Here is a 26,813-nt window from a genome sequence, read left to right on the forward strand (position 1 = left end):
GGTGAGAGATGACAGTTTTGTTTTGCACATATTTTCTTATTTAGTGACATTTACCAGATCTTTCTGTCTTGATGTTTTAAAACTTTGTGGTGAGGTGAAAACCTTCAAAAATTCTCTAAAAACTGTTGCACAGATTAAAACTGAGGTCTTTGAATACACTCTTTCAAGTGTGAGCAGGTAAAATTCTTCAGTAAATTAAACCAGGTCTGTTAAACTAGTGGAAATAAAGAAGTGAATAAAAACTCATCAGAAAAATTGATGCTTTCCATGAACTACTTATGTAAGAATATAGTTTTAGCAGGTTATCACTTTTTGTACAAGCAGATGTACAGAATGTCCTCCTGTTTCTACAGCTTTAGCTTCTGGATGGGAGCCTGAAGAGGAACATTGATAAAAAGCTAATAGTTATATCAAGGAAAGCAACAGGAAGAACAGAAGCTGGAAGTTAGTGCATGGAACCTGTTAGTGGATTTGAGTGACCAGAACAAATGATGAACTTTTTTGCATGTTAATCACTCATGTGAGAATATTGTGTTTTTCAGCCAGATAGCAGCAATGAAGAAAATGATTCTAGATGGGAGACAAAATTAGACGAAGTTGTTACTCCGGGAGGAAAGACTAAGCCCCTCATTCCAGAGATGTGTTTTATTTATAGTGAAGAAAATATAGAATATTCTCCGCCTAATGCCTTTCTGGAAGAGGATGGAACAAGTCTTCTGATTTCCTGTGCAAAGTGCTGCGTACGGGTTCATGCAAGTAAATGAATCTCTCATTCATCAGTTGTTAGCTTTCAGTGCTTCACATAGTCTTTTTTTCTTACCCGTTTGTCCCCTGCCAAATGTATTACATTGAACTTTGGCATTTTTAATGGTTAGATCATTCTTTCTCACATTGCTTCTGATGAAAGTATGAGTAAGTATAATAATCCCTTTTTCTACAGTTTTGTGCAGTGTCAGTGAAGAGCAGTTTTGTTTGTTTGTTGTCCAGATAATGGGGTCATTGTGGGGCTCCTTTCATACACTTGAATTTTACTTATTTTAAGATATAGTTTGTAAAAACTTGACTTTAAGCTCACATGTTGATTCATGATTATTTTTCTTTGTGACTTTTTAAAAAGAAAACAATATTTCTTTGGTGGTTTGGGGAATTATTGTTAAATTTAATAATCATAGAGCTTAATTTTTATTCTTTGTAAGAGTAAGAGATCTCTCTTGCCTTCCAGGGGAGAACAGTCATTACAATTATTTCCCCCCGGACTGAGATGGTAGGGCTCCATACCTGTCTCAGTTTGGTATTTTCACATCATGGATAAATGGCAGATAGATTTTTTTTTTATTATTAGCCTGCCTTGTAAATCCTCTGAAATGTGAAAATATTCTAAATCTATTTTAAAGCATTTTAATATTCCAGATCTCATGAAATTATATGTCATATTAACATACTTTTGTAGGGCTTATCTCTGTCAGTGTAGCACACAGACAAGGTAGGCATACCTTCTGTATTTACCCCTGAGAAACACCAGTCTTACATTGACTAAGTTGAAATGGTTTCCCTATCATTTATTGATTAATTGCATATTGTCAACTTCCCCAAGAGATTTGAACATAATGTACTTAAAATATAGCAATTCTTGTACTTGTGTCAGTTTGTAACACACCCATATATATATGCACACACGTTCACCCTGTATTATTATAGAATATAACAGCCAATTCATCATTTCACAAAAAACTAGGATTTAGTTTTTATTCCTAAATGTACTAGTTATAGAATTTAGCCATAGTATTTCATAAACATGTGTCTGAACTAAACATTTTATAGCCTTGGTTAACCAAGATAGGCTTTTCTTTGGTAATCACATTTCTGTTATTTTCTCTTTTATTTAAATGTTATGGAAATTTGATATTAAAAATTACTTCTTTAAATCTTTTAAAACCCTTTGAAAGAAAGTCGGAATAACACATGTTTGTTGGTACTGTATAATTGCTGCTTATATTTGCATCATCAGCTATCTCCTTACACAGTTATTTTGAGTCAGACATGTAACTGAATAGACAAGTAGAATTGAAGATACCCCTTCATCACTAACCGTGAATTGTGCATCCTCTGTCCTTATCACTGAAATTAAAACTAATTAAACATTTTTGAAATGTAATTTTAAATTACATTAATTTGCAAAATATGTCAGAGTTTATTTATTGTGTTATTTTAAAACTTCTTCAGATTTTGCTTCATGAATTGCAGCTTATTTTGAAATATGTTTTGTATGAGTAAAGGACTGGACCCAACAATTTAGAAATTTACTTATTGCAAGAATTATCATCAGTATCCTTTGATAACTATTATGAGCATTTAGTAATAATTACGACCCATACTCTCATGTTTCCTGGTGCTGATCCTGTTAGTTATGAGGCATGAGAACCAAAAGTATCTTTGAGACAGCCTGGTTTATGTTTTCTTCTAAGCAGTGAGAATCAAGAATGGTATCATGGCAAGTAATTCCGATTTTATGTATTCAGTGCTAAGATGTATAATATTGCCAAAATATGAAAGACCTAATTCACGGATCCATTCTATTATATTATAGGTTGCTATGGTATCCCTTCTCACGAGATCTGTGATGGATGGCTATGTGCCCGGTGCAAAAGAAATGCATGGACAGCAGTAAGTGGCCTATTTTAATATATTCTAACCCCTCTTCTCACTCTGCCCACTGTGGACACGTTTAAATCTAGCAATAAGGTAAGGCTGCGCACATGCTTTTGTGTGCACTTCTACACTTACCCATCTTTCCAGTCTTTTCTTTTCAAATCATCCTTTCTGGTGGCTCTGTTCATCATTGAAATATTAAATAAATTTCTAGGTGTCACTTCTCAGGAGCCTACAGAGGTTGCCAGTTCATCAAAGCAAGTCTAAAATATTACTTCATTTTCTGGCGTAGCTCTATTTTGCAATTATTGAAAATGTATTCTAAGTAACAGTCAAGGTGAGGATTCTTGCTGACCCCTAATGAAACCATGCTCATATGTAACTTTTCCACTAACATGAGGTCTTTCCCCCGTTATTCATTCATGCATTCATACTTCAACAAACTTTGGAGTCTGTCCTGTGCTAAGCATTACCATGAACTTGAGACAGAATCTTTCAAAAATAAGATACCCCACTTGGGAGACATAGATTCCTTCTCATTTTAAATTGTTTTTCCTGATGAACCTGTTGAAACTTTAGCTTACATCCAAGCATTGAGTTCTGCTCACCTGTTTTTTCACTTAATCTACCCTGTCACCTGTTTTTTCACTTAATTATGTGCTACCTTGATATTTCTTAAAAAATCTCTTTCAAGAACTATCAGGCATTTTTGAAAGTTAGGACCTGTTATATCTCAACATTGTACCCTCACTCTTGATCTCAGAGCAGATTATTTCAATTGTAATAGTAGCATTTGCTTTATTTCTCAGTGATCTCCAATGACAATGAATTAAATTTCTTTGCAACTAGAGTTAAAAACCTGATGGACAATATAAGGAAAATGCCTTACATGATGAAAATTTATGTCATGATATGTATATTTAGCTCTCAGGGTTGAAAGAGACATATGGTGACTATAAATTAAACATGTCTGAGAATGTCTTTCTGAGTGATTTTATTGCTGGCATTCACTTTAGATAGTGAGGGGAAAATGGGGGAAAGTATGGACATTCTTTATAGCCCAAATAATCTTATCTATTTGGTGTTAGAGGTACTATCTTCTATTTAAGAAGTCTTTTATTAGTGGGCCCAGAAAACATTTTAATATTTCCTTTGATGCGATCATTATGTTAACAAAAACTACGTAAGTGTAGAGTATCTTAAAATTGGCCAGAAAGTCCTGCTGTTATAAGTGTATTCAATTCTTGTTTACCATGCATGTGCTGTGTTTATTGTATGAGCCAACATAAAGCTTTGTAGCATCAGTCTGGCCAGTGATGTCCTCTCATTTACCCTGAAGTATAGGTTTAGAGATTAGAGATATTCTAACCCAGTTCACCAAGGTGTGAACAATTCTCTGTTTCATCCACAGTTACTGCTTGACTCCTGGGCTTACACACTGAGCAGTTCTGTTACCCAAGGTACTATTGTCTTTGCATGGCAGAGCCAGGGCCAGGCCTAAGCCACCCACCCTGATTTTAAGGCTGCTTCTGATAGTTTGTGCTGTTTTCCTTTAGCATGTCTTAAGAAGGAAATACTACATCAATAACTCTTTAGAACTGATTTAAAGCTTCTATTTATGTTAACCTCTCACAACCTTGGAAAATATGTCTTTTGTGTTTTAATCTTGATACCATGTAAATCTCTTTCAAATTGCAATAGAAATTGAAACTTCTTATTTTAAACAGTTTAGTTTTCATTCTTTTTTGAGAGAGAGTGCACGCAAGAGAGCACTCCTGCAAGCATGCACAGGGGAGAGGCAGAGGGAGGGGGAGAGAGAGAATCTTGACCAGGCTCCATGTTCAGTGTGAAGCCTGACTTGGGCCTCAGTCTCACAATCATAAGATCATGGACCTGAGCTGAAATCAAGAGTTAGACTCTTGACTGAGTCACCTCGGTGGCCCAGAAATGGAAATTCTTGAATACAATTTTACAATGATATTTTTAGACCCACATAATATTTCTAAGTGGAAATGACCCAAATTCACAGTGAGCCAGTTGTTTTTTCAACTTACCTGTTTGAGTGAATTTTGTCTAGGAAGCTCTATTCCTACTTTTTTCTCCTTAGAAATCAGTGAATTGCAGTTTAAGCATTGCAGAGAAGTAACTGGTAATATCAATATTTTGGCTTTAACTCCCTTATTTAGTATGGCTGTGTTACAGTTAATTTTTAGTAGACACGTTAAGTATGATTCTTTGGGTTTTGTGGCTGGAATGATTGCATTTTGTTTATTTAGTTTATTTACGTATTTGAGATGGATGAAGACAGCATGAGTGGGGAGGGAGCAGAGAGAGGGAGAGAGAGAGGGAGAGAGAGAGAGAATCCTAAGCAGGCTCTGTGCTGCCAGCACAAAGTCTGATGTGGGGCTTGAACTCACGAACCCGTGAGATCATGACCTGAGCTGAAACCAAGAGTCAGACGCTTTAAGCTTTAACCGAGTGAGCCACCCAGGTGCCCCTGGAATGATTGCATTTTAAAAGTATCCTTAGACCTGACTTCTTCAGGAATCAATCTCACATTGTCAGTTTTAGGTTCCAGAGGAGACTTACAGCTCCTTTTAATGGAGGCTCCAAAGGAGCTGATGGAGATCTAACAGTGCAAGGGTGGGTCAGATGATATTTCATTGCTGGTTTGTACATCACTAACTCTCATTCCTAACTATTTTGTAGGATTTTCTTTTTAAATATTCTTTGTGAATGTAAGACTTATTCATCATGGATACAAAATATTTCAATAGCATATTTTGCTTGGGATTTATATTTATGCAACAAATGTGATTGTTCCAGCTAATTCTGTTCCCTTTTATGATGAATACTTTACACATCTGGAGGCTAGAAAGAACGTAGCCTGAAATACCTTATATTTATCTTTATAAGGTATATGTGAAAGTTGACTGTGGTTCTGTTTTTTAAAGATTCATTTTAAAGAGTTCCCATATGATGGATGAATGAATAAAGAAAATGTGGGGGGTGTATATATATAGATACACACTGAAATTTCACATTCAGCCATATGAAAGAAGGAAATCCTGCCATTTGCAACAACATAAATGGACCTTGAGAGCATTATGCTAAGTGCAATAAGTCAGAGAAAGACAAATGCTCTCATTTATATGCGGAATCTTAAAAAAGCACACTGAACTCATAGAAATAGAAAGTAGACCAGTGATTGCCAAGGGTGGGGGGTACTGGGGGCAATAGATAAAGGTGGTTAAAGGGAACAGACTTCCAGTTTATTCTGGGAATATTATATACAGTATAGTATTTATAGTTAGAAATACTGTAATGTGTAGTACTACACTTGAATATTGCTAAGATCTTTAAAGTTCTTGCCACAATAAATAAATAAATAAATAAATAAATAAATAAATAAATAAATAAAATAAATAAATAAATAAATAAAACTATGTGAGGTGATGATGTGTTACCAAACCTTATTTTGGTGATCATTTCTCAATATGTAAATAAATCATCATGTTATACATTTTAAACTTACAATGTTATATGTCAATTACATTTCAATAAAGCTAGGTGGAAAAGGAGACTATAACCATAACTGTATCATAGAGTTAAGCATTAGTAATTTAAATTTTGGAAGTAAAGGCATTGTAGGGATTATTTCATCTGTTCTAAATTAATTCACTTATTCATGAGGAAATTCTCTTAGCATTACAAGGTTTTGTCACTGTCCACTCGGGTAAGGTAACTGAGGACTTATGCAAGACTGGGATCATTGCTCACAGACCAGCCGTCTTTTTATTTACCAATTCTAAAGAGGAGCATTGCTCTGGCCCCATCTGTTCTGTTAGATTTTAAGTAACCAGAATCCAGAACTTTGTCTCATTTACCTCTGTAGCACCCCTCACACCTGGTGCAGTGTTGGATCATTTCTGAACAGGTGAAGCATAAAGTAGGAAGGTTGTGATTGCAGCGATAGGGACCAGACATCTATTTGTGGCCTTTAGTGCTCTCACTGTTTCCAGAGTTTTGCTTCAGTACTCTCTGTGTTTCATTTTGCTACCTTTTCTTTATCTGTTTATGTCAATTAAAACAAGAAAGAAGAAGCTGTATTGCAGTTTCAACTGAATGTATTGGTAGAAGAGATTAGTTACAAATTTTAGATTGTACCCTAACTTGGATTCTAGGATCCTGGCTCTGTATCCAAATTCAAATGAAATGAAATTAGATAAAGAACCACCCCTCCACCCCAGCCCTGCAAATACCTGTCTATCCTAAGATTCAGGTTGTACGTCCAATTGTTCTAATAAATAACGTTGCTTTGTACCTATTTTCCTATTTCAGTACTGCTCAGGTATTAAATAGATACAACTATCTGAAAGCTACCTTTGAGCTTATGGCTTAAAACTCAACTGTATTGGATTATTTTATTTTTAGTTCTGTTTTCAGCCTTTTTGTGACTATTTATAAAACTCATTTTGGAACAATTTTTACTCTTTTATAGTATCACTTGAGAGTACATGCTGAACATTATCAAGGTCTGTAGACTGTCAATACTCCAATTCTATCATGTATTTCTTATTACTTGAATTCTTAATGTGAATCTAATCACTTTTGATTTAAAATGCTATAGTTTGTCTCCAATCTGTTTATTGATTTCCACTGAATAATGACTACAAGTTACTACTAATTAAAAATGCTAGTATTCTCACTATAAAAATACAGAATTTGTATTGTTTTCATTCAGGTTTTTCCCCAACCATTTTATTTTTATCCCTATAATGAAAAAAATGTTTTGAGTCTGGGTATTTCTGTGAAATACCTGAATATTCCTTTAGGGCTACACTTCTGATTTATGAAGAAAGATGTTAGTTATTTGTCTGGAATAATAACCTAACTACTATTATTCTAAAATAACCCATGTGCTTAATATTATATAGAGTAAGAATAGGATGTTATATATTATATTTTGAAGAGTTTATAAGATAGAATTTTAAAGGATAAATAAATATAAGCATTTAAAGAGGTTAAAAAGGAGTATGGATAAGATTTTCTTTTTTTTTTAATTTAAGGATAATGTAGCTGTCTGGTGGTTCTTTCTTTCTGGGAAATTTAGGCATTTCTTCAGGGACCTTTCCGGGGGCAGGGGCTATGAAGTTTTGTTTTAGTGCCACAAATGGTGAAAACTGCATGTGAAGATTGGTAACTTATCATGGAGAGTCACATCATACTCAGATTTATGACTCTGACAGATCATGAGTTGCCAGCCTTCTGTGCTTGGCAGCATTATACCTGTACTGTAGTTTTCCATCTTAAGTGTGAAAAATTTTAAATAAAGTATATATCATTTATGCTGTGTCTTATTAGGGAGCTTTTTAATGATCTTATATAATTCTTGGTGGGCAGGGTTGACTCAGTAGCTCATATACTTATAATCTAAACAAAACCTAAATTAAAGAAAGATTTTAAAACAATGTAATGAGAAGCTTCTACTAGAGATTATGTCAGAGGTCTCTTCTGACCCTAAAATCCCTTGATTGTGTTGCTTTGTGTTTCCATTTTGCTTTAATTAGCTTTCCTTTAGAATTGGGAACCTTCAAGAATACTAAATTTATTGTGTACTTCTTAACCTAGTTAGAGATGCGGAGTAACAAAAATAGTATAGGAATGGGTTATTCTTGGCCGGATCAGTATAGTTTTTATGAGCTAAAGGAAATTTTTAACAAACCAGTGGCTTCAAGGCCTTCATATAACTTTATCTGCCTGCTGTTTGGAATGCATGACAGTTTGCATTATCTTCTAAGTTCTTTTTTTTTTTTTAATTTTAGTATATTTCACTATACTTAATTTAGGAGAATTTGCTTCAATATTTTTATTTGAAATTATAAAAAAAAGTAGCTGTATATTATATTCTTGGGTGAATATTGCCATTTTATCAAAAAAGCAGATTTTTGTAATGAAAAATTTAAAAAACCCTTTAGAGGTTGGAATTTTCATTCTGTTTAATGAAATGCACAAACTTGGTAATTGCATGCATTTATTATCTTTTGAAAAGCATTTATTGTACTCTGTAGAAGTTGTATATGTGTAACATAACATTCTGGGTTTTTTCCCCCCAAAATGGTTTCAGGAAATCAAAACCCAAACATGAAAATGTGTTTTCACATTTATTCACTGTGCCCTTTATTTCTCTTATTTGCTTGTTTTTAAAAATGGAGTAACAAATAGATATGAGCAAGTTATACCTTGATGACCATTTGGAATTTGCATTTCCTTTCCTTGTAAAGAATGGAATATGCAATTACAATGATTAAAGATAAACATTTTGGTGTTTATTATTTTACTGCTTAACTGTAAGTAAGTGATATCAATAGATGGGTAGTGGTTGCTATTCATGCCCTCTGAACATAGCTATTTTATTTGACTTCTGAAAGAAAATGAAGTCTTTTTTCTGCATAAATCATAGTCACAAAGTTAAAGTATGGAAATTCCTAAGGTAGTGGTATCTACAAAATTCACTCCCATGGTGTTACTAGGACTTGTAGACTGAAGAATCTAAGTCATTTGTTGAAATGCATTTGTCTGAACTCCTGATCTCTGGAGTGTACCTTAGTCGGCCAACTCTTAGATCTCAGGTAAAAATGATCTACCTCTTAGAAATGGTGGCTCTTCAGACCTTTGGGAATGATAAAGTGCCTACCTCTGTACCTTTCTCTTTACTCTGCTTGATGATTGGTGGGTGGAGGAAGGTGGTTTATTAGGTAGTCTTTGGTTCCTACATTGCATTGAGACTGGGTCCTATAGATGGAGGTGCATCTATTATGAAACAATCCTAATTTAGCTATGTTGAATCTCAAGTAGTGTTTGCCCTCTCTCTAAAGTAGGAGTTCTCTTTGGGTGGATATTAGTAAAGAAAATCTGTGTGTATAAGGTTTATGTTACCTTTACCACGTAACACAACCCTTATTTCCCCTGTTTAGCTCCCCAGATATATAAATAATGGTATTGATAATAGATGTTAGAAACTACTAATAATTATGCTCTTAGAAGTCTTTCATTTTACAAAAAGTTTTATTTTTCAACTTTTGACCTACAAATTCAGGAAACTCTTGATTTAAATATAAACTAATATAGGCAGCATACAGTTTCCATAAAATGTAATACTGGCAGGACTAAAGAATTCTTCATCTGTCTCAAAAATCTCCTTTTACAGATAATGAACCAGGGTTTGAGAAAGTAAGTGTTTTACCCCCAGGATCGCCTCACAATATGGTAAGAGAGCCTGGATTCATGGGACTACTCAAGTCTTCAGATTTCCAGGCCCAGACTCTTTTTTTCTCAGTTGTTTGTTTTTAGAGTGGGAAGAAGGCTAAGCAATTGGCCAGTTTTTGAATAATGTTTTTGAATGATTTTTGTTTGTTTACATTGAAAATTAATCCAGCACTAACTTCTAGTGTAATTACACTATAATTAGTTATCTACTTAATGTAGGATAATTAGCATTACTGGGTGGTTGACTAGAGCAGTTTCTTTACTCTTTCATATTTACTTTAGTTTCTGCCCATAGGACCTTCCCCAGAACTGGATAATCTCCTGAATCCAATTTCCCAACTGACAACAGCATTGACATTTTTCTTTTACGAAGAGCTCTGAAGTGGCTTTGTAGATCAGAGACATTGATTTTTAGATCAGATTGGCTTATGGCCTTGAGAGGTCATGGTGGCGCTGCTGCTCCCTGTGATGTGTTTTATGCTGTATTTTTTTATTCCATGAGACACTGTTAAGACCAGGTGATGGGAGGCTGTCAGCCTAAAAGGCTGACTTTGATCCTCATATACAGTAAAACTGGTAAGAAAAAAGAAAGGCTCCATTCTTGTTAAAGGCAGGGCATTTACAAGTGAGCACTGGCTATTTGTAGACAAGTGGTTGCTTCTGTAACTGCTCCTCTCCATTGAGGTGTCCCTTTAAGACACTAGGCAGAACCACATGCTCCCATTTGAGGGAATACATTCGGGTTCACAGTGACCTCTTGCCTCCTGAAGAGGCAGATTATTCTAAACAGCTGCGGCCTTAACCCTTGGCTCACAAAGGCCAGGGTGATAATTATTATGTTACTTTAACCAAACAGAACAGCACATTTGAGGATATCAGTTATCCTGACAGCATAACTATGATGTGGAGGCCTTCCTGTTAGGGACCTTCTTACAGGCTAAAAAGTCAAAAATCATTTTTTTTTTGTACTTTCTTCTTCCTTTCAATAAACATCATTCTTCTCCCTCCCTCCACTTGGTAATGAGAGAAAGAAAGTCTACATAGCTTATTGTAAGTGGAACTATATTCATAAATAGCTTCTTGATTGAGAACAAATGCTTCATTAATCTTAAGTGCTTCAACCAGAGAGCAGAAGTAAAGTCAGGAAGAATAATGACTGACATTATGGGGAGCATAGCATACTGTACTACATACCAGGATGTGCATGCCCAGAGGTCACTGGGCTACAAGGCACATCTCCTTAGCAATGAGGAAAGGGATCCCTAGGAAGAATGGAGGGGGGAAAGTAAGTTCAGCTTGAAGTACTTTGCTCAGGTTCCTGGAAATAGGATTATGTAAATGCATTAAGATGACTTCTGACCAATTTTAAATTATAGAGGTGTTTGTTGCCATTGAGCATGTATCTGGCCTGCTACCAGATAGGTGTTCTGTCAATCTCAAATTAATTTTTATTTCGGTATAAGCAATGCTATTAGAAAGATGAATCCAGGGGGAAAATGAATTTGAAACAGAGTATGTATGACTTTCTATTCTTCTGTTATTTTCCCTTCATACACATGGTTGTATGAGACAATGTGGTAAATGCACTCCCACTCCCAGGTTTCCTTGTCTAAATCCCTGGAACCTATGGGTGTGTTTGTCATGTTGCATAAAAAATGGAATTATGGTAGCAGATAGAATTAAGGTTGCTAATCAGTTGACCTGATGGTAGCCGGGTGCACCTGGTGGAGTCACAGGGGTCCTTAACTGTGGAAGAGGCAGAAGAGGAGGTCAGAGTGAAGTGAAATGAGAGGCACTTGATGTGCTTTGCAGATGGAGGAGGGCCATGAGCCAGGATATGCAGTCCACCCATAAAAGCTGGACACAGCAAAGAAATGCCTTCTACCCGAGAGCCTCCAGATATGAATGACCCTGTGGACACCTTGATTCTACCCCAGTGAGACCCATTTTGGACTTCTGACCTACTGAACTGTATAAATTTGTGTTATTTGAAGTCATTAAGTTTGAGGTAATTTGTTATTGCAGTAATAAAGAACTAATACAGCATTCAGTAGAATGACAGCCTTTAGAAAGAGTCGTTCATTGGTTTTCACTCTTCACCATTTGGCATTCCACAAGATATGTCCGTTTCCAGTGTCTTCTCCCAATCTGAGGCATCTTCCTCAGACTGCCTTCTTCTGTGTTACAAGCCCACACTCTCTAGTGCCTGGAATCCAGCAATCCTTTACCTCCCTGTGACATGGGATTTAGTAATGCTCCCCGCTTTTCAGTCTCTCCCTCCCCTCTTGTCCTTACGTATCTTTTTTGCTACTGTGTCCTTGCACACACTTTCAGCTCTCCAGCTTGCTAACTTTGTTATTCTCCCAAGATAGAACTCAACCCTGGTAAAACCTGTTATCTATCTGCTCTGCACCTGCACCCCTGCAGCTAAATATGGCTGTGGAGAAACACCCAGCATGCAGAGTGCTTTTGCTTTCAGTTTGTAACTATTGATGTGTCCTCATGGTGCCAGTAATTCATGCTGCAGTCCCATCACACATTCCCTCTACCACTCTCTGGCTTGACTGTTTCATACCTCTGTCACCTGAAACTTCCCATCTTCTCTCCCATCCTTACTCTTACCTTGCAAACACACTTTATATTTTACTGAGCAACAAGAAGCCATCAGTAGAGATCTCCAAGTTTCCACCTGCATCATATCTACAGTATCTCTGGTCCTACCTACACTACTTGCTCTCTTATACACACAACCATAGTTCCAATAATTCATCCCTTTCTTTCCCATACCAGCAGGGTTCCCTGTCTAGGTAATTCTCATTATCACCCAAACAAGCTGTTATTTCTCCCATTTTCAAATAAACCAAGAACCTTCTCTTGATCCTTCTTCCCCACCAGCTCCCACCCTCTCTCTCCATGTCTCTATGTATAGTAACACTCCTTAAAAGATTTGTCTTTTATTCACTCTCTCCCATTCTTCCCCGCTTCTCTTTTAAACTTATTCCAGTCACAGGCTTTGCCCACGTTTTTGTAGAAACTTCAGGTCTTTTAGTGCTATCAGTTGGCCTGCCTCCCGTTTGAGGCACTGTTTTCCTTTGGCTCCCAGGACAGTGGATACTCCTGCTTTTCTTCTTCCTTTACCAGTCACTTCTTTTCCTTCCGCAGAACTCAAAACACAGGCCTCTTCTCTCCACCAGACCATTTGGTCATCTCATCCGTGTCATAGCTTTGATGGTTTTAAACAGCAGCTAGTCATTGATGGTCTATGTATGTCTGTGTCCACTCAGCCTCTCCCCTAGGTGCAGAGCTGTATGGCCAACTTCATGACCAGTGTCTCCTCTCACATGCCTGATAGATAGCTCAAGTTCACCATGTCCCACACTGAATTCCAGATCTTCTTCTCCCACAGGCTTCTTATTTCTAGGCTTTCCAGCTGCTGAAACCAAAATCTCTAGGGTAAGTTGTGGTGCTTTTCTTCTTCTCATACCCATATTTGTCTAACAGTAAATCCTATCTTGGCTACTTTTAAAATGAATCTGGAATTCTCACCACTTCTTAATTGCCTCTGCTCGTATTACCCAGACTGATCTACTCATTACCTCTTTCCTGGATTATGGCAGTAACCTACTAACTTCTCTTTTTGTTTCTAACCTTTTTTAAAAAAGTTTTTTATTTCAATTCCAGTTAGTTTACATCCAGTATAGTATTAGTTTCAGGTGTACAATATAGTGATTCAACATTTCCATACAACACCCAGTGCTCACCACTACAGGTGCCCTCCTTAATACCCACAACCTATTTCACCCATCCCTCTGGTAACCAACAATTTGTTCTTTATAGTTAAAAGTCTTTTTCTTGGTTTGTGTCCCTTTTTTCCCCCACTTTGTTAATTTGTTTCATTTCTTAAATTCCACATAGAGTGAAATCATATGGTATTTATCTTTCTCCAACTGACTTATTTCACTTAACATTTCTTACTTCTGCTCTTGAACCTTTATTGTCTGCTGTCAACACAGCTATTGGGATGACCCAATTAAAATGTAATTCAGATGATGTCCTTGCTGTACTCAAACCTTACAGTGCCTTGCCAACTCAGAATAAAGTTGTTGCCTTTTTTCATGGCCTGTGAAGCCTTGTCAGTTATTCCCCCTTTTAAATTTCTGATCACCTTTCCTATTAGAAAAGGCCAAAATTTTCTGGCATCACCTTCCCTTTGATAATTCCATGGCCTGCTCTCATAGCACTTAACATCCTCTACCATCTAAATAATGTCCTGATTTAGTTTGTCTGCTGTCCCAGCAGAAGGTAAGTTCATTGAGGGTGGGATCTTTATCATTCACTGCTGTTGCCCAGTGCTTAGAACATGACAATTAACCAATATTTGTTGAATGAATATATGTTTTCACTTATGGTACAATCAATGTGGGCATTTAAATTGGAGAATTCACTTACTAGTGTGAAATTCACGAGCCTGTGGAATTTCCATTCAGAAGATACCAGCAGAAAACCAGTCATGTAATTTCCTTAATCACTTAGAATTCATACCCATCCTGTCCTTTTGTGAGATCCCATCCTCTTCTCAGCTCTGATAAATGAGCCACATCTCCAGAAATGGTTCTTCCATGTTTTGTTGATCAGCACTTTGCAAGCTAGCTTTCCGTTAATGTGATTAATTACTCTTTGTTTTCCCAGCTCAGGCAACCCTATTTTATGGTTTTGCATTTCTGTTATGAACTTGTCAGATAAATAAGGGTGTAGGGAGGTACTTCAATTTTGTAGTTTTTCTATAGCATTGAAAATTGGCTTTAGTGGCACTTATAGATATGTCAGCTAAAATGAGAGCTTCTTATGAGGCAGCTTGAGAATGTTGGTATTGGCATTTCTTTAACTGATGTTTTATAGAAGAGCCATTGGAACGTGATTTCCCTCTACCACAAATAATGAACAACTGTGACAGCTGTATTATAACAATGTCCTTCTCACCATTATTGTTAATGTTGTGTCAGCACTTTGATTATAAACACTCTTTTTCATAGTTTAATAACTGAGCTATTAAGAAACCATTCCTTGTAGTAAATGGGTGTACTTGCTGTTCATTGCAGTGGTGATTTTTTATAAAACCAAATTTAAAAAATACTTGGTAATGCTAGAAGGGGATTTTTGTGAATGCTGTTAGTTGAGGGAAAGGGATCCAAGCAAGAGAGGTGCAATGTTCAGTATATGATCTGAATTGGTACTTTTTCATTCAGCTTTTAGCTGCCCTGGGGTGGGGGAATAAGTATAACAGAATGGCTCTTTTGATGCTGTACTTGAGAGACAGGAATTAGAGCTGTCTTATAGATTAATCATGTTGTGACAGACATTTTAGTATTTGTTTTGTTTTAGGAGACATTGGTTCACTAGCAATATATCTAAATCTTTATAATAGTGAGTCATTTTATATTGGGTGTTGTTGTTCCTGGAAAAGGCATGCTCATTAAACATGAGATAAAATAAGGCTGGCAATGAGCCCTGAATACTGAATTTTATTTATTTATTTTGTACTCTGGGTATTTCCAGAGGTTAGACTGGAAAGAAGTTTCAATATACTGAAAGACTGTAGAAGAAATCATAGTGTTCAGTTAAAATTTTCATTTAAGTAAAAAAAAAAAATAGGATACACCTCCACAGTTACATTAATTTTAAATTGCACATGTTTAATAGGAAAAAGGTTAAATTTCCTTGTCTGTGGGTTTTCTTTTTTTAATTATTGTGATTATTTTTTTATTTTATTTAAATCCAGGTTAGTTAACATATAGTGTAATGGTTTCAGGAGTAGAATTTAGTGATTCATCACTTACATTCAACACCCAGTGCTCATCACAACAAATGCCCTCCTTAATGCCCATCACCCACCTAGTCCAACCCCCCAACCACATCCCCTCCAGCAACCCTCAGTTTGTTCTCTGTATTTAAGAGTCTCTAATGGTTTACCTCCCTCTCTGTTTTTATCTCATTTTTCCTTCCCTTCCCATGTGTTCATCTGTTTTGTTTCTTTAATTCCACATATGAATGAAATCATATGGTAATTGTCTTTCTTTGACTAACTTTACTTAGTATAATACATTCCAGTTCTATCCACATTGTTGCGAATGACAAGATTGCATTCTTTTAGATCACTGAGTAATATTCCATTGTATAATATTATATCATGTCTTTTTTTTAAATGTTTATTTATTTTTGAGAGAGAGAGAGACAGCAAGAGAGAGGGAGAGAGCACATGAGGGGTGGGGGGAGGCAGAGAGAGAGAGAGGGAGACAGAACCCAAAGCAGGCTCTGCACTGTCAGCCAGAGTTGGACACCCAGGCACCCCTATACCACATCTTCTTTATTCATTCATCAGTCGATGGACATTTGTGCTCTTTCCATAATTTGTCTGTTGTTGATTAGTCACACTATAAACATTGTACCCCTTCAAATTAGCATTTTTGTATCCTTTGTATAAATAGGAGTACAATTGCTGGGTCATAGGGTAGCTTGGGTCATAGGGTAGCTCAATTTTTCATTTTTTGAGGAACCTCATTGCTGTTTTCCACGGTGGCTGCACCAGTTTGCACCAGTGCAGAAGTCTTCCCCTTTCTCCTCATCCTTGTCAACATATGTTGTTTCCTGAGTTGTTAATTTTAGCCATTCTGACAGACATGGGGTGGTATCTCATTGTGTCTTTTGCCCATTTCCTCACTGGATTATTTGTTTTTTGGGTGTTGAGTTGGCTAAATTCTTCATAGACTTTGGATTCTAACCCTTTATCTGATGTCATGTGCAAACATCTTCTCCCATTCTGTCAGTTGTCTTTTAGTTTTGCTGATTGTTTCCTTCTCTGTGCAGGAGCTTTTTATCTTGGTGAGGTCCCAATAGTTCATGTTTGCTTTTGTTTCTCTTGCCTCCAGAAACACGTGTAGAAAGAAGTAGCTATGGCTGAGGTCAAAGAAGTTGTTTCCTGTTTTCTCCTCTAGGATTTCAATTCGTTCCTGTCTTATGTTTCAAGGTCTTTCATCCATTTTGAGTTTAGTATTGTGTATGGTGTAGAAAGTGGTTCAGGTTCATTCTTCTGCATGTTGCTGTCCAGTTTTCCCAATATCATTTGCTGAAGATACTGTCCTTTTTCCATTGGATATTCTTTCCTGCTTTGTCAGATATTAGTTTGGCATATATTTGGGGGTCCGTTTCTGGGTTCTCTGTTCTGTTCCACTGATCTATATGTTTGTTCTTGTGCCAGTACCATACTATCTTGATGATTATAGCTTTGTAATACAGCTTGAAGTCTAGAATTGTGATGCCTCCAGCTTTGGTATTCTTTATCAACATTGCTTTGGCTATTCACGGTCTTTTGTGGTTCCATACAAATTTTAGGATTGTTTGTTCTAGCTCTGTGAAGAATGCTGGTGTTATTTTGATGGGGATTGCATTGAGTGTATAGATTGCTTTGGGTGGCTTTTCTTTTTTTGGTATGAGTACTAAACATTGTTAGGAAAGTTTCCCATTCCCAACACTCTCAAATTCTGAACTCTTTTTTAAACAAAACTACTCATACTGTTTTGTCGGTTGAGCTTTCAGATCTTTTCTATACATACATTAATGTAATGGCTTACTTCTCTTGGGGAACCCAAATGGTATCACAGTTTAATGTACCTTCGTGTTTTCATTTAGTAATACATTGTGTCATTCTTAGTCACTCAATATTTATGGATTTACCAGACCTTTTTCATTGATACTTTAAATTTCAATCTTGATTCTATTCTTATTTTAAAAATCTAAGCATTACAAGTAAAATGTAAGCAATTGACAAGGCCAGTTCCTCCCAGAAGTAATTGTTTTCTCAGTTGTAAACAGAAATAGATGATTGTACATTCTTCCTGCTGCACAGATATAAATGTTTATCTAAGATAGATTCTAAGAAGTTGAATTGCTGATTCATACTTCATGTGCATTTAAAATTTTGATTGATAATGCCAAATTCCTCTCCAAATCCACCATAAAATCTTATATACCCCCAACCCATATGTTTTCTGATGTAAAAATCTGAAGTTATATCTCATTATTTCATTTTTCACCCTTTATTCTTGAAGTTGGGTATCTTTCTGTGTTTATTGTCAGTGAAGAGTCTTTGAATCTTTTGTCTATTTTTCAAAAGTGTGGGTTTTTACAAAATACTTTCTGGATAGCAGTCTTTGTTTTATATTGGAAATATTTTTTGTCTTATCGTCTTAGGTTAATTTATTTATTAGTATGTTATTTATCCTTCAGAATGTTAAAATGTTGATATAGTCAGAATTTACTAATCTTTCCAATATGCCTTTTATCTTTTAAATGTTGTATTAAGGAGTCATATTTATTCTAAATACATCAATATATTTGCCTACAATTCATTTTAATACTTTTATATGTCTGTTTTGTTTTTGAGTTTAGATTAGTAAATCAATTGTAATTTATTTTTATGATTCAGAGATGGATACTCTCTCTTTGGCTCTGTCTCTCTCTCTCTCTCTCTCTCTCACACACACACACACACACACACACACACACACACACACATTTCAGTATTCAGTTGAATACATTGTTGAATAGTTTGTGGTATTGATTTTTGGTTATTTAGCTCTTTGTTTTTTCTAATTTTCTGTTACTAAGAGTGATCTATTTAACATTCTTTAAGTTTTTTAACTATATTTTTTGGTTATAGAATTTTTATATTGTTTTTAAAAATCTAATTTGTCATTTATTTATAGTCTCTTACATTTCTAATACCCGCATTAAATTTTAAAACATGCTAAAGTACTTATTTTATATCTTGTGCCTATGATTATTATATATCTATCTAATTCTACATTTTATTTATTCTGCTCATGGAATCATGTTTTCTTGCATGGCTTTTGAGTTTTGATTGTGAGCATATTAACCCTTAGAATTTAATATCTGGGAATTTTTTGTGACCTTTGTTATGGGTGGTGACTGAAAATCATAATTTTCACTTCAAAATTATCACAACTCACCTTCCAGTAATATCACCCTACTTTATGAACAATGTAAGAACTTTACAGTAGTGTGATTTCATTAAACCTCTTTCCCTTTATGATCTTATCTTACATTTACCATTACATACATTAAACTCTACAACATTGTTATTTTTGTTTGAAACAGTCAAGTCTTCTTATGAAACTTATAGTCTCTGTCTCTCTCTCTTTGTATCTTTGTGTTTTGAAAATACAAAACATTTATTTCATTTTTACCCATATATTTATTCTTTTTTGGTGTTCTTCGTTCTTTTGTGCCAATCCGTGGTTCAGGCGGTGTCATTTTCCTTCATTCTTTCAAATTTTTTGTCTCTATTTTTTATTTTTTATTTTATCTTTATTTTCAAAGGATATTTCCTTGGAAATGAATTCCAGATTGCCAGCTTTTTTTTTTTTTTTTTTTTTTTTTTTGTATTTTATAGATATTGTTCCATTGCCACTTTTCTGGTCAGATATCAAATGTAATTCATAGAGTTTACTGAATATGTCTTTTTTCTTGTGCTTCTAGGAATATGTTCTTTATATTTGGTTATCACAATTTTGACTACTGTATATTTAGATGTGTTTTCTTTATATTTATCTCTTGGGATTTGCTGGGCATCTTGAATCTGTGGGTTCACCTTTTTTTTTTTTTTTTTTTTACCACTTTTGGGAAGTTTTCTCTTCCAGTATTTCTTGTCATCTACTCTCTCTTTCCTCTCCTTCTCAGTCTCCACTTATACAGAAATGGAACAGGTTATTTTCCTTTAGATCTCTATTCCTCCTCCTAACTGTTATTATTCCTTCTATTTCCTATTCAAGTCTTTAAAGCCATTTAAGTTTTACTCTCACAATTCCAGTCTGTTTGGAAATCTATTGAATTCAACATTATTGATGTCATTTTTTTTTATTTCTACCATTTACACTTTTTAAAAATAGTTTCTATGACTTTGCTAAAATATTTCTCTCTTCACATATGTTGTCTTTTTCATTAGCTCCTTTAGCATTTTGAACATACCAGTATGAAACTCTCCATCTGATCATTCCAGTAACTTGTTCATTTTTTGTGTCTGATTTTATTGATTCTTTCCTTTCTTGATTGTAAATCATCTTCTTGTTTTTTTAGTGTACCATGTGCTTTTCTTGATTATGTGCTGGATATTTTGTCTGTAGCAACTGATATTAATATTATTTCCATAAAGGACATGGCTTTTTGTCTGTCAGTTTTCTACAGTAGTAGTAAGTCAGTCTGATTTGTAGGTTGAGCTGGGTTTGAGCTTTGTTTCAACTTTAGTTTGATTCAGTCTACTCTATTTTGAGATGTTTTGAGGATAGGATTGGGATTTTCCCTTCAGCATGTCTGTTCTCTGAGCATTGTGGAAACTCTAGCTTCTGTTGGCTTTTCATAACTGAGTTGACAGCTTTTAGAACTATAGAAGATCTTTCCTTTCTTTAGAGCCTAGCTGCCTGGATTTGAGGTTCCTGGAGAGTTTTCTTTTCTCTCTAGTTCTACTTCTTGCATTTTGCACCTCATGAGAATTATTATTTTTTTTTTTTTTAATTTTTTTTTCAACATTTATTTATTTTTGGGACAGAGAGAGAGACAGAGCATGAACGGGGGAGGGGCAGAGAGAGGGAGACACAGAATCGGAAACAGGCTCCAGGCTCTGAACCATCAGCCCAGAGCCTGACGCGGGGCTCGAACTCACGGACGGCGAGATCGTGACCTGGCTGAAGTCGGACGCTTAACCGACTGCGCCACCCAGGCGCCCCAACCTCATGAGAATTATTAATGACAGATCTATATTTTGTTCCCTGGTAAACCACTGTACCCAGATAATCCACTGGCAATGTTATGTATAAGTTGTCTAGAAGCACAATTAACTTTTCACATATGTAACCACTGTTCTTGTATTTATTGTGTGTTTGTGGAATGCTTTACATTTATTAACTCATTTAGAGAAGTAGCATTTTCCCACCCTTTTACAGATAAGATATCTGAGGCAAGGTCATACCACTAGTAAATGACAGAACTGTGATTTGAACCCTGACTGTCTGTACCTTATTAAACCTCAGGATATGGCCTGGCTCTCTAGTGTTACTGTTGTTCCTCTCAGTTAAGTTGGATTCATGTAGCCCAGACTACCTGAAATGTTGTTTTTTCCTAAAATGGTATCATTTTTCAAAGGAAGGAGTGGAGATAAATTTAATGATCTTATACCAGTGAGAAGCTTTATTTTCTAGATTAATGAAACGAGTGGGAATACAAATTGTTAATTGATACATGCTACTGTAGTTCAATTTTTTTTGATAGGTGTTCTTTCGAGGGTATTAGTTAAAATATGAATTCTTAGTCATTTGTAGAAATGAGGAAATGGGGCCTTGATTATACCCTTTATCATTTTCTTCTTCATAGTATGGTTAAGTACACATCTGTCTTCTCCCTTCCTAAACTGTGAGTTTCCCAGGGCAGGCATAGTTCCCTGTTTACTTGGGCACTCTACTTTGAAATCTCGTGCCTTGCCTTGTACTTACAGGCAGAGGATGCTGGAGAAAAAGGTCATGGGCATGTGCTCAGGAAGGCCTGAGTTTGAACCGCAGTTACTCCCTTTGCTGGTTGGAACACTATAGCTTGGGCCAAATCCAGCTCACTGCCAAGTTTTGTAAATAACACTGTTATTGGAATACAACTAGACCCATTTGTTTACATATTGCCCTCCAATGTCAGAGTTTAGTTACAACTCTGTAGTTGTGCAAAGCCTGAATTAGTAAATATCTGGCCATTTACAGAAGAAGTTTGATGGCTCCTGGATTGGATGGTTTTAGGCAAGTTACTTAATCTCTTGAATCTTAGTTTCCTCATAAATGAAGTGGGATATAAATTACCTAATAAGTTCATGTTAAGGAAGGGAGGTAAAGTATATGATGTTTCCGACATGGTATATCTGGAGTGAATTAGGCCTTTAATTAGCCTTTATTCTTCTAATTGAAAATACATATTATTGATAACCAGTTTAATAAATCAGGGTCCTGAAGGACTCTATCACTCTGCACTCATTCAATCCTTTTACTGAATTAAAAGATGAGCAATACTAGAACAATTGGTATATTTGGTAGGTGTGAGCCTTTTATGTAGCTCAGGTATTGTATGGATTCTTAAGAAAACTTACACTACTTTTTAGCTAAGGATGTTAATCCTTATTAATCCCTATTAAATTTTAGAATTATCAATTTAGTTTCCTGACAATAAAGTACCATTTAGAAAAGGAAAGAAATGTTAAAAAGTGTCCATTCTGATATTGCCCTTTATTGGGTTATAAACATAGGCATTTAGGGCAAGTTCATTCACAAATGAATGAATTGACAAATTGACATGTTTGTGCTGTGACAAATCAGCTAGTTTGCACCATGTGAGTGATGGTTCACAATGACATAACTGGATATGACTTTTTTCTTTTCCTACTTATTTTTTCAAAATTGAGTGAATTAAATAGAAACCATGATATCATATATATCATGTAAATAATATAAATAACTAACTGGCCAGGAATATTTTTCTCTTTTACTAAGAAAGATGATTTTTCAGGTAAATTGTGACAAAAATAACTCCATGTCAAATCATTGTTTCTTAAGTCCATGTTAAGTTACCAAAGCCCGCAGCTTTCCTTTCCTTAGTGCTCCAGTATGTGAAAATGATCTTTGCAGTTTTTTAAACCTTTGGTAATTTTCAAGATTTTCACTCTGCCCTATTTTGCCATTTTCTCATTTATTTAACAAATTCATCTGGAAGATGTACTCTTTATTGGGCATTGTAATAGAGAAAGAGTAACCTGACAGATATTTCCACAGCACTCATTGAGCTTACAGTTTAGTGAGGAGAGCAAAATGAATTCAACAAATAGTTAAAAAGAGTAATGAGTGAGAAGTAACTGGGCCAGGAAACTAGGAGAGCCTTCTTTGAGGAATCAACATTGAGGTTGAGATATCAAGGATGTGTTCAGTGTAATTAATAAAGACATAGATAGAATAGTACAGAGCAAGGGTGGACAAGGTCTAGGCCTGACGATCCTGGCCCTTTGGAATGATGTTAAGTCCTGAGAAGCATTCAAACCCATTCTGGTTAGTTCTTCACTGACCTGGAGTGGCTGTTGCAGTAAAGTAGGTCTGCTTGAAGGGCACTGGGGGTATCAACTAATGTGGCAGCAGTGATGGTGGAGAGAGGAGGATGTGTTTGGACATGGGATCGACAGAACTCAAGTGATTAGATCTAGGATGAGAGGAAAATTATGGCTTCCAGCATGAGCTAGAAAGGTACATGGTGCCACTGATGGGAAACAGTGGCGAGTTGAGGAGACATGAGTTCATTTTTGCATGTGTGTTTGAGATGCCTGTCGAGTGTTAGCCAGACATTCCAGGAAATTAATGTTTGAGTCACTCACCAGCCTTTTGAGAGTCAAGGTAGTGGATCAGATGCCCAGCAAGTAGATGTGGATAAGAAGTAAACGGGAACTCTTACAAAAATTACAGTGTTTAAGGAGTGTGGAAGAGATGGCTGTTAAAGGAAGCACAGGATCAGCTAGAGATGGAGAAGGACAGTGAGGGGTGTGTAGGGTCATAGAAACCACAGGTAGAAATTGTCAGGTATGCTTCACATACCTGTGTTGAATGCCGCTTAGAGGTCAGGTGAACCAGGGGCTTGGAATTATCCATTAGATTTTGTGACACGGAGGTCACTGGTAACCCCAGAAAGAACTAGTTCTATATTGTGGCGAGTGTAACCCCAGAAAGAACTAGTTCTATATTTCAGCTTCACTTAAAATCGAGAGTCTATCTGTTCTGTTTGAGAGGACACTTTCCTCCCAGTGTGGTGGTGTGCTGCGGTGCGTGCCCCTTTCCGGGATCCTCTTCAGGTGCTTTAAAGCAGTTGCCACACTGCTTTGCTGTATTTAACTCTGCTAATGTGTCCCTTTAGGCTTCTTCTCACTACTAGTTTCCTTCATCAGAACTCTTACACTCTTAGTGTCTGAGCTCCGCACCCTCCACAGCCCTCTTTTGCCACATTCCCACTTCAATCCTGGCATTTTTTAATATTCAATGAAAATATTTTACCTCGTGTTTTGTTTTCATTTTCGTTTTCTCTCTCTGTAGAAAGTGTGTTGAAATGCTGGAAAAATAGTTAAAATCAGTAATGTTTTATGAAATTGTTTTTGAATATTTTAGATATTGAATAATTTGAACTGGTAATATTTGGACTGAACTATTACTTTTAATGTGTGTTTCATCAAAACCATTATTTCAAAGGCCTCTAGAATCTGGCTTTGTTACGGAGAAAATCCATCAAGTTATCTCCTTGAGCTGGGTTTATACTGGATTCAGATGTATATACACATGGCAGCTTTTGCTACTCTGAACCTTTAATAATAACCCAGGAAATTTCAAATAGATGTTTAGAGGCTTTCCAGACCCACAAACCCATTGAACATTTCTGGTTGTTTGCCTTTTTTGCTGCCTGTTAGGAGTTATACAGGTATATTGATTCTCCTGAGTTGTTTTGGTATTTGGCTAGTCAGAAAAATTAAAGCTATGGAGTTTGACATCCAGGTATTAATAGTAGATGAGTTAAAGGGATTTCCTGTAAATTAGGCAAAGCTGTCAACATTAGTTAAAGAAGATCACCTTGGAGAACAGATAAAGAGATTTTATATATATAGTGTGGAGAGGGGAAAAACCCAAAATAACCCATAGTTATTTTTAAAAACTTATTAATGCAGTAAATTGAAAGGACATCTATTAATGCCTGAGGTTGAAAATTTTAAAAGTTACTTAGGTATTTAATTTAAAAATTATAGGTCAGCAAAAGGCTGACCCTGGCCCTGTTTTCTCATGGACTTTTTCACAGAGTTTTAGTGAGAAATGATAAAGTTTGTATTTGTGGTAAAGGGAGTCCTCTTCAAGTGAAACAGTCTATGCCAATCTAAGATATACAAAAGTGCCCAAAATAGAAACTTAGGTGGGGAGGAGACATTTCATGGCACTTTCTTCTGAAGGGGGTGGATAGCCTGGGTTTATCAGTACAATTTTTGCAATACCATTTGCCCACAGAAAGACCCAAATGATATTTTTGTGAAAAGAGTACCTTTTAAAAAGAGCTTTCTGCTAATCCTTATATCGAATGGAGCCTGCCAATACTCTATTTTGTAGCTATCCTGTATACACGAACGGATTCCCAGAGCACAAGAGAACTCAGTCATATGTATATTCTCTGTTCTATAATTCTAGTACATACTGTCTAGTCTGTCAAGTGCTGTGTGTCACAGCTTTCCCCCAAGGATGGCAATGAACATGATACCAGGGTAATGATGGTTCCCTCTAGGATATATCTGTTTCTGTCTGTCTGTCTGTCTGCCTGTCTGTCTATTGATCTCTAGAGAGAGAGAACATTTTTGTGTGTACCCTCACTTTTTACCCTCTCTTTTTCCCTTCCTTTCTTGAACTGCTTAGAGATAGCCATTATGAAGTTCCTGATGGCTTTAATTTCAAAATAAAAAGGTGGAATTTATGGGAATATTTACATATATAGTAATGATGTCTGTTAAATGGGTGTGATAATTGTGTGGTTTTTTTTTTTTTGTTTGTTTGTTTTTGTCCTAGGAGTGCTGTCTCTGCAATTTGAGAGGGGGTGCTCTTAAGGAAACGAAGAACAATAAGTGAGTAATGTGTTAATTGTGTTCAATTTCATTGTTTCCTTCTGCTGTCTAGAATGTTGAACCTCAGTGTGGACTGTTTGCTTTACCTCTCATTATTGGACACATTGTTCCAGAACTTTTGCTGTCCAGATCTGAAGTTGAGATTCTGTGCATGTCTTCGGAGACCATTCATTACTGAAAGCACAGCACATTCTCCTCTGCTGGACAAAGGTGGTCTTGCTTCTCTCCATGTCTCTGACACTGATGAAGGATAACCCCTCTTTTACTGATGGTGTTTTTAAAATGAAGGCAGCCCATGTCATCTAGGTATCATTGGGATCCTAGTGTTTAATATGATGAATCCTATTAGTCTAATAGAACAAATGTGCCTGAAAACAGTGAAATCTGTTGCCTTCAGATAAATAAAATCAACCATAGTCATAACATTTAAACAAAATTATTTGCTTTTAAAACCAAATTAACAAGAAAGTGTGTATACTAAAATAGAAATACAGGGAGAAAACATTAATTTTAAGATACAAAGGATTGGAGGGGCGCCTGGGTGGCGCAGTCGGTTAAGCGTCCGACTTCAGCCAGGTCACGATCTCGCGGTCTGTGAGTTCGAGCCCCGCGTCAGGCTCTGGGCTGATGGCTCGGAGCCTGGAGCCTGTTTCCGATTCTGTGTCTCCTTCTCTCTCTGCCCCTCCCCCGTTCATGCTCTGTCTCTCTCTGTCCCAAAAATAAATAAACGTTGAAAAAAAAAATTTTAAAAAAAAGATACAAAGGATTGGAGAACATGAAGAGAATCTTGAAAGAGTAATAAGTGAACATAAAAGAAAGACAATCTGGTTTTTAATGTGGTTATTGAAATATATTTTTTGCATGAGTATTATTTTCATGACCCAATTTTAGTATTGAAAGTGGGGACAAAGCATATTAAAGGTTCCTTTGGTAATAGGAATATGTAGAAATGGTAGAGGCAGGGGCACCTGGGTGGCTCAGTCAGTTAAGCGTCCAACTTCAGCTCAGGTCATGATCTCACAGTTTGTGAATTTGAGACCCATGTTGGGCTCTGTGCTGACAGCTCAGAGCCTGGAACCTGCTTTGGATTCTGTGTCTCCATATCTCTCTCTGCCCCTCCCCTGCTCAGGCTCGCTCTCTCTCTCTCTCTCTCTCCCAAAAA

At 36.2% G+C, this 26,813-nt stretch overlaps 1 protein-coding gene across 10 annotated transcripts in view; it reads left to right on the forward strand.

Annotated features, from left to right (window-relative positions):
• KDM4C (lysine demethylase 4C) overlaps positions 1-26,813 on the forward strand; it is a 437,278-nt gene that overhangs the window by 285,352 nt on the left and 125,113 nt on the right. For 8 of the 10 annotated variants that reach the window (XM_030294149.1, XM_030294151.1, XM_030294144.1 and 5 more), the window contains 3 exons: positions 543-756; positions 2,588-2,664; positions 25,596-25,651. In XM_030294149.1, coding sequence (XP_030150009.1) covers positions 543-756; positions 2,588-2,664; positions 25,596-25,651 — 347 coding nt within the window. Of the gene's footprint in view, positions 1-542; positions 757-2,587; positions 2,665-9,859; positions 9,919-13,324; positions 13,372-25,595; positions 25,655-26,813 lie in introns of those variants that run through there. The other 2 variants (XM_030294152.1, XM_030294153.1) reach the window with 2 other exon arrangements.

The sequence above is a fragment of the Lynx canadensis genome, chromosome D4 (genome assembly GCF_007474595.2).
Source record: "Lynx canadensis isolate LIC74 chromosome D4, mLynCan4.pri.v2, whole genome shotgun sequence".
Lineage (NCBI taxonomy): Eukaryota > Metazoa > Chordata > Mammalia > Carnivora > Felidae > Lynx > Lynx canadensis.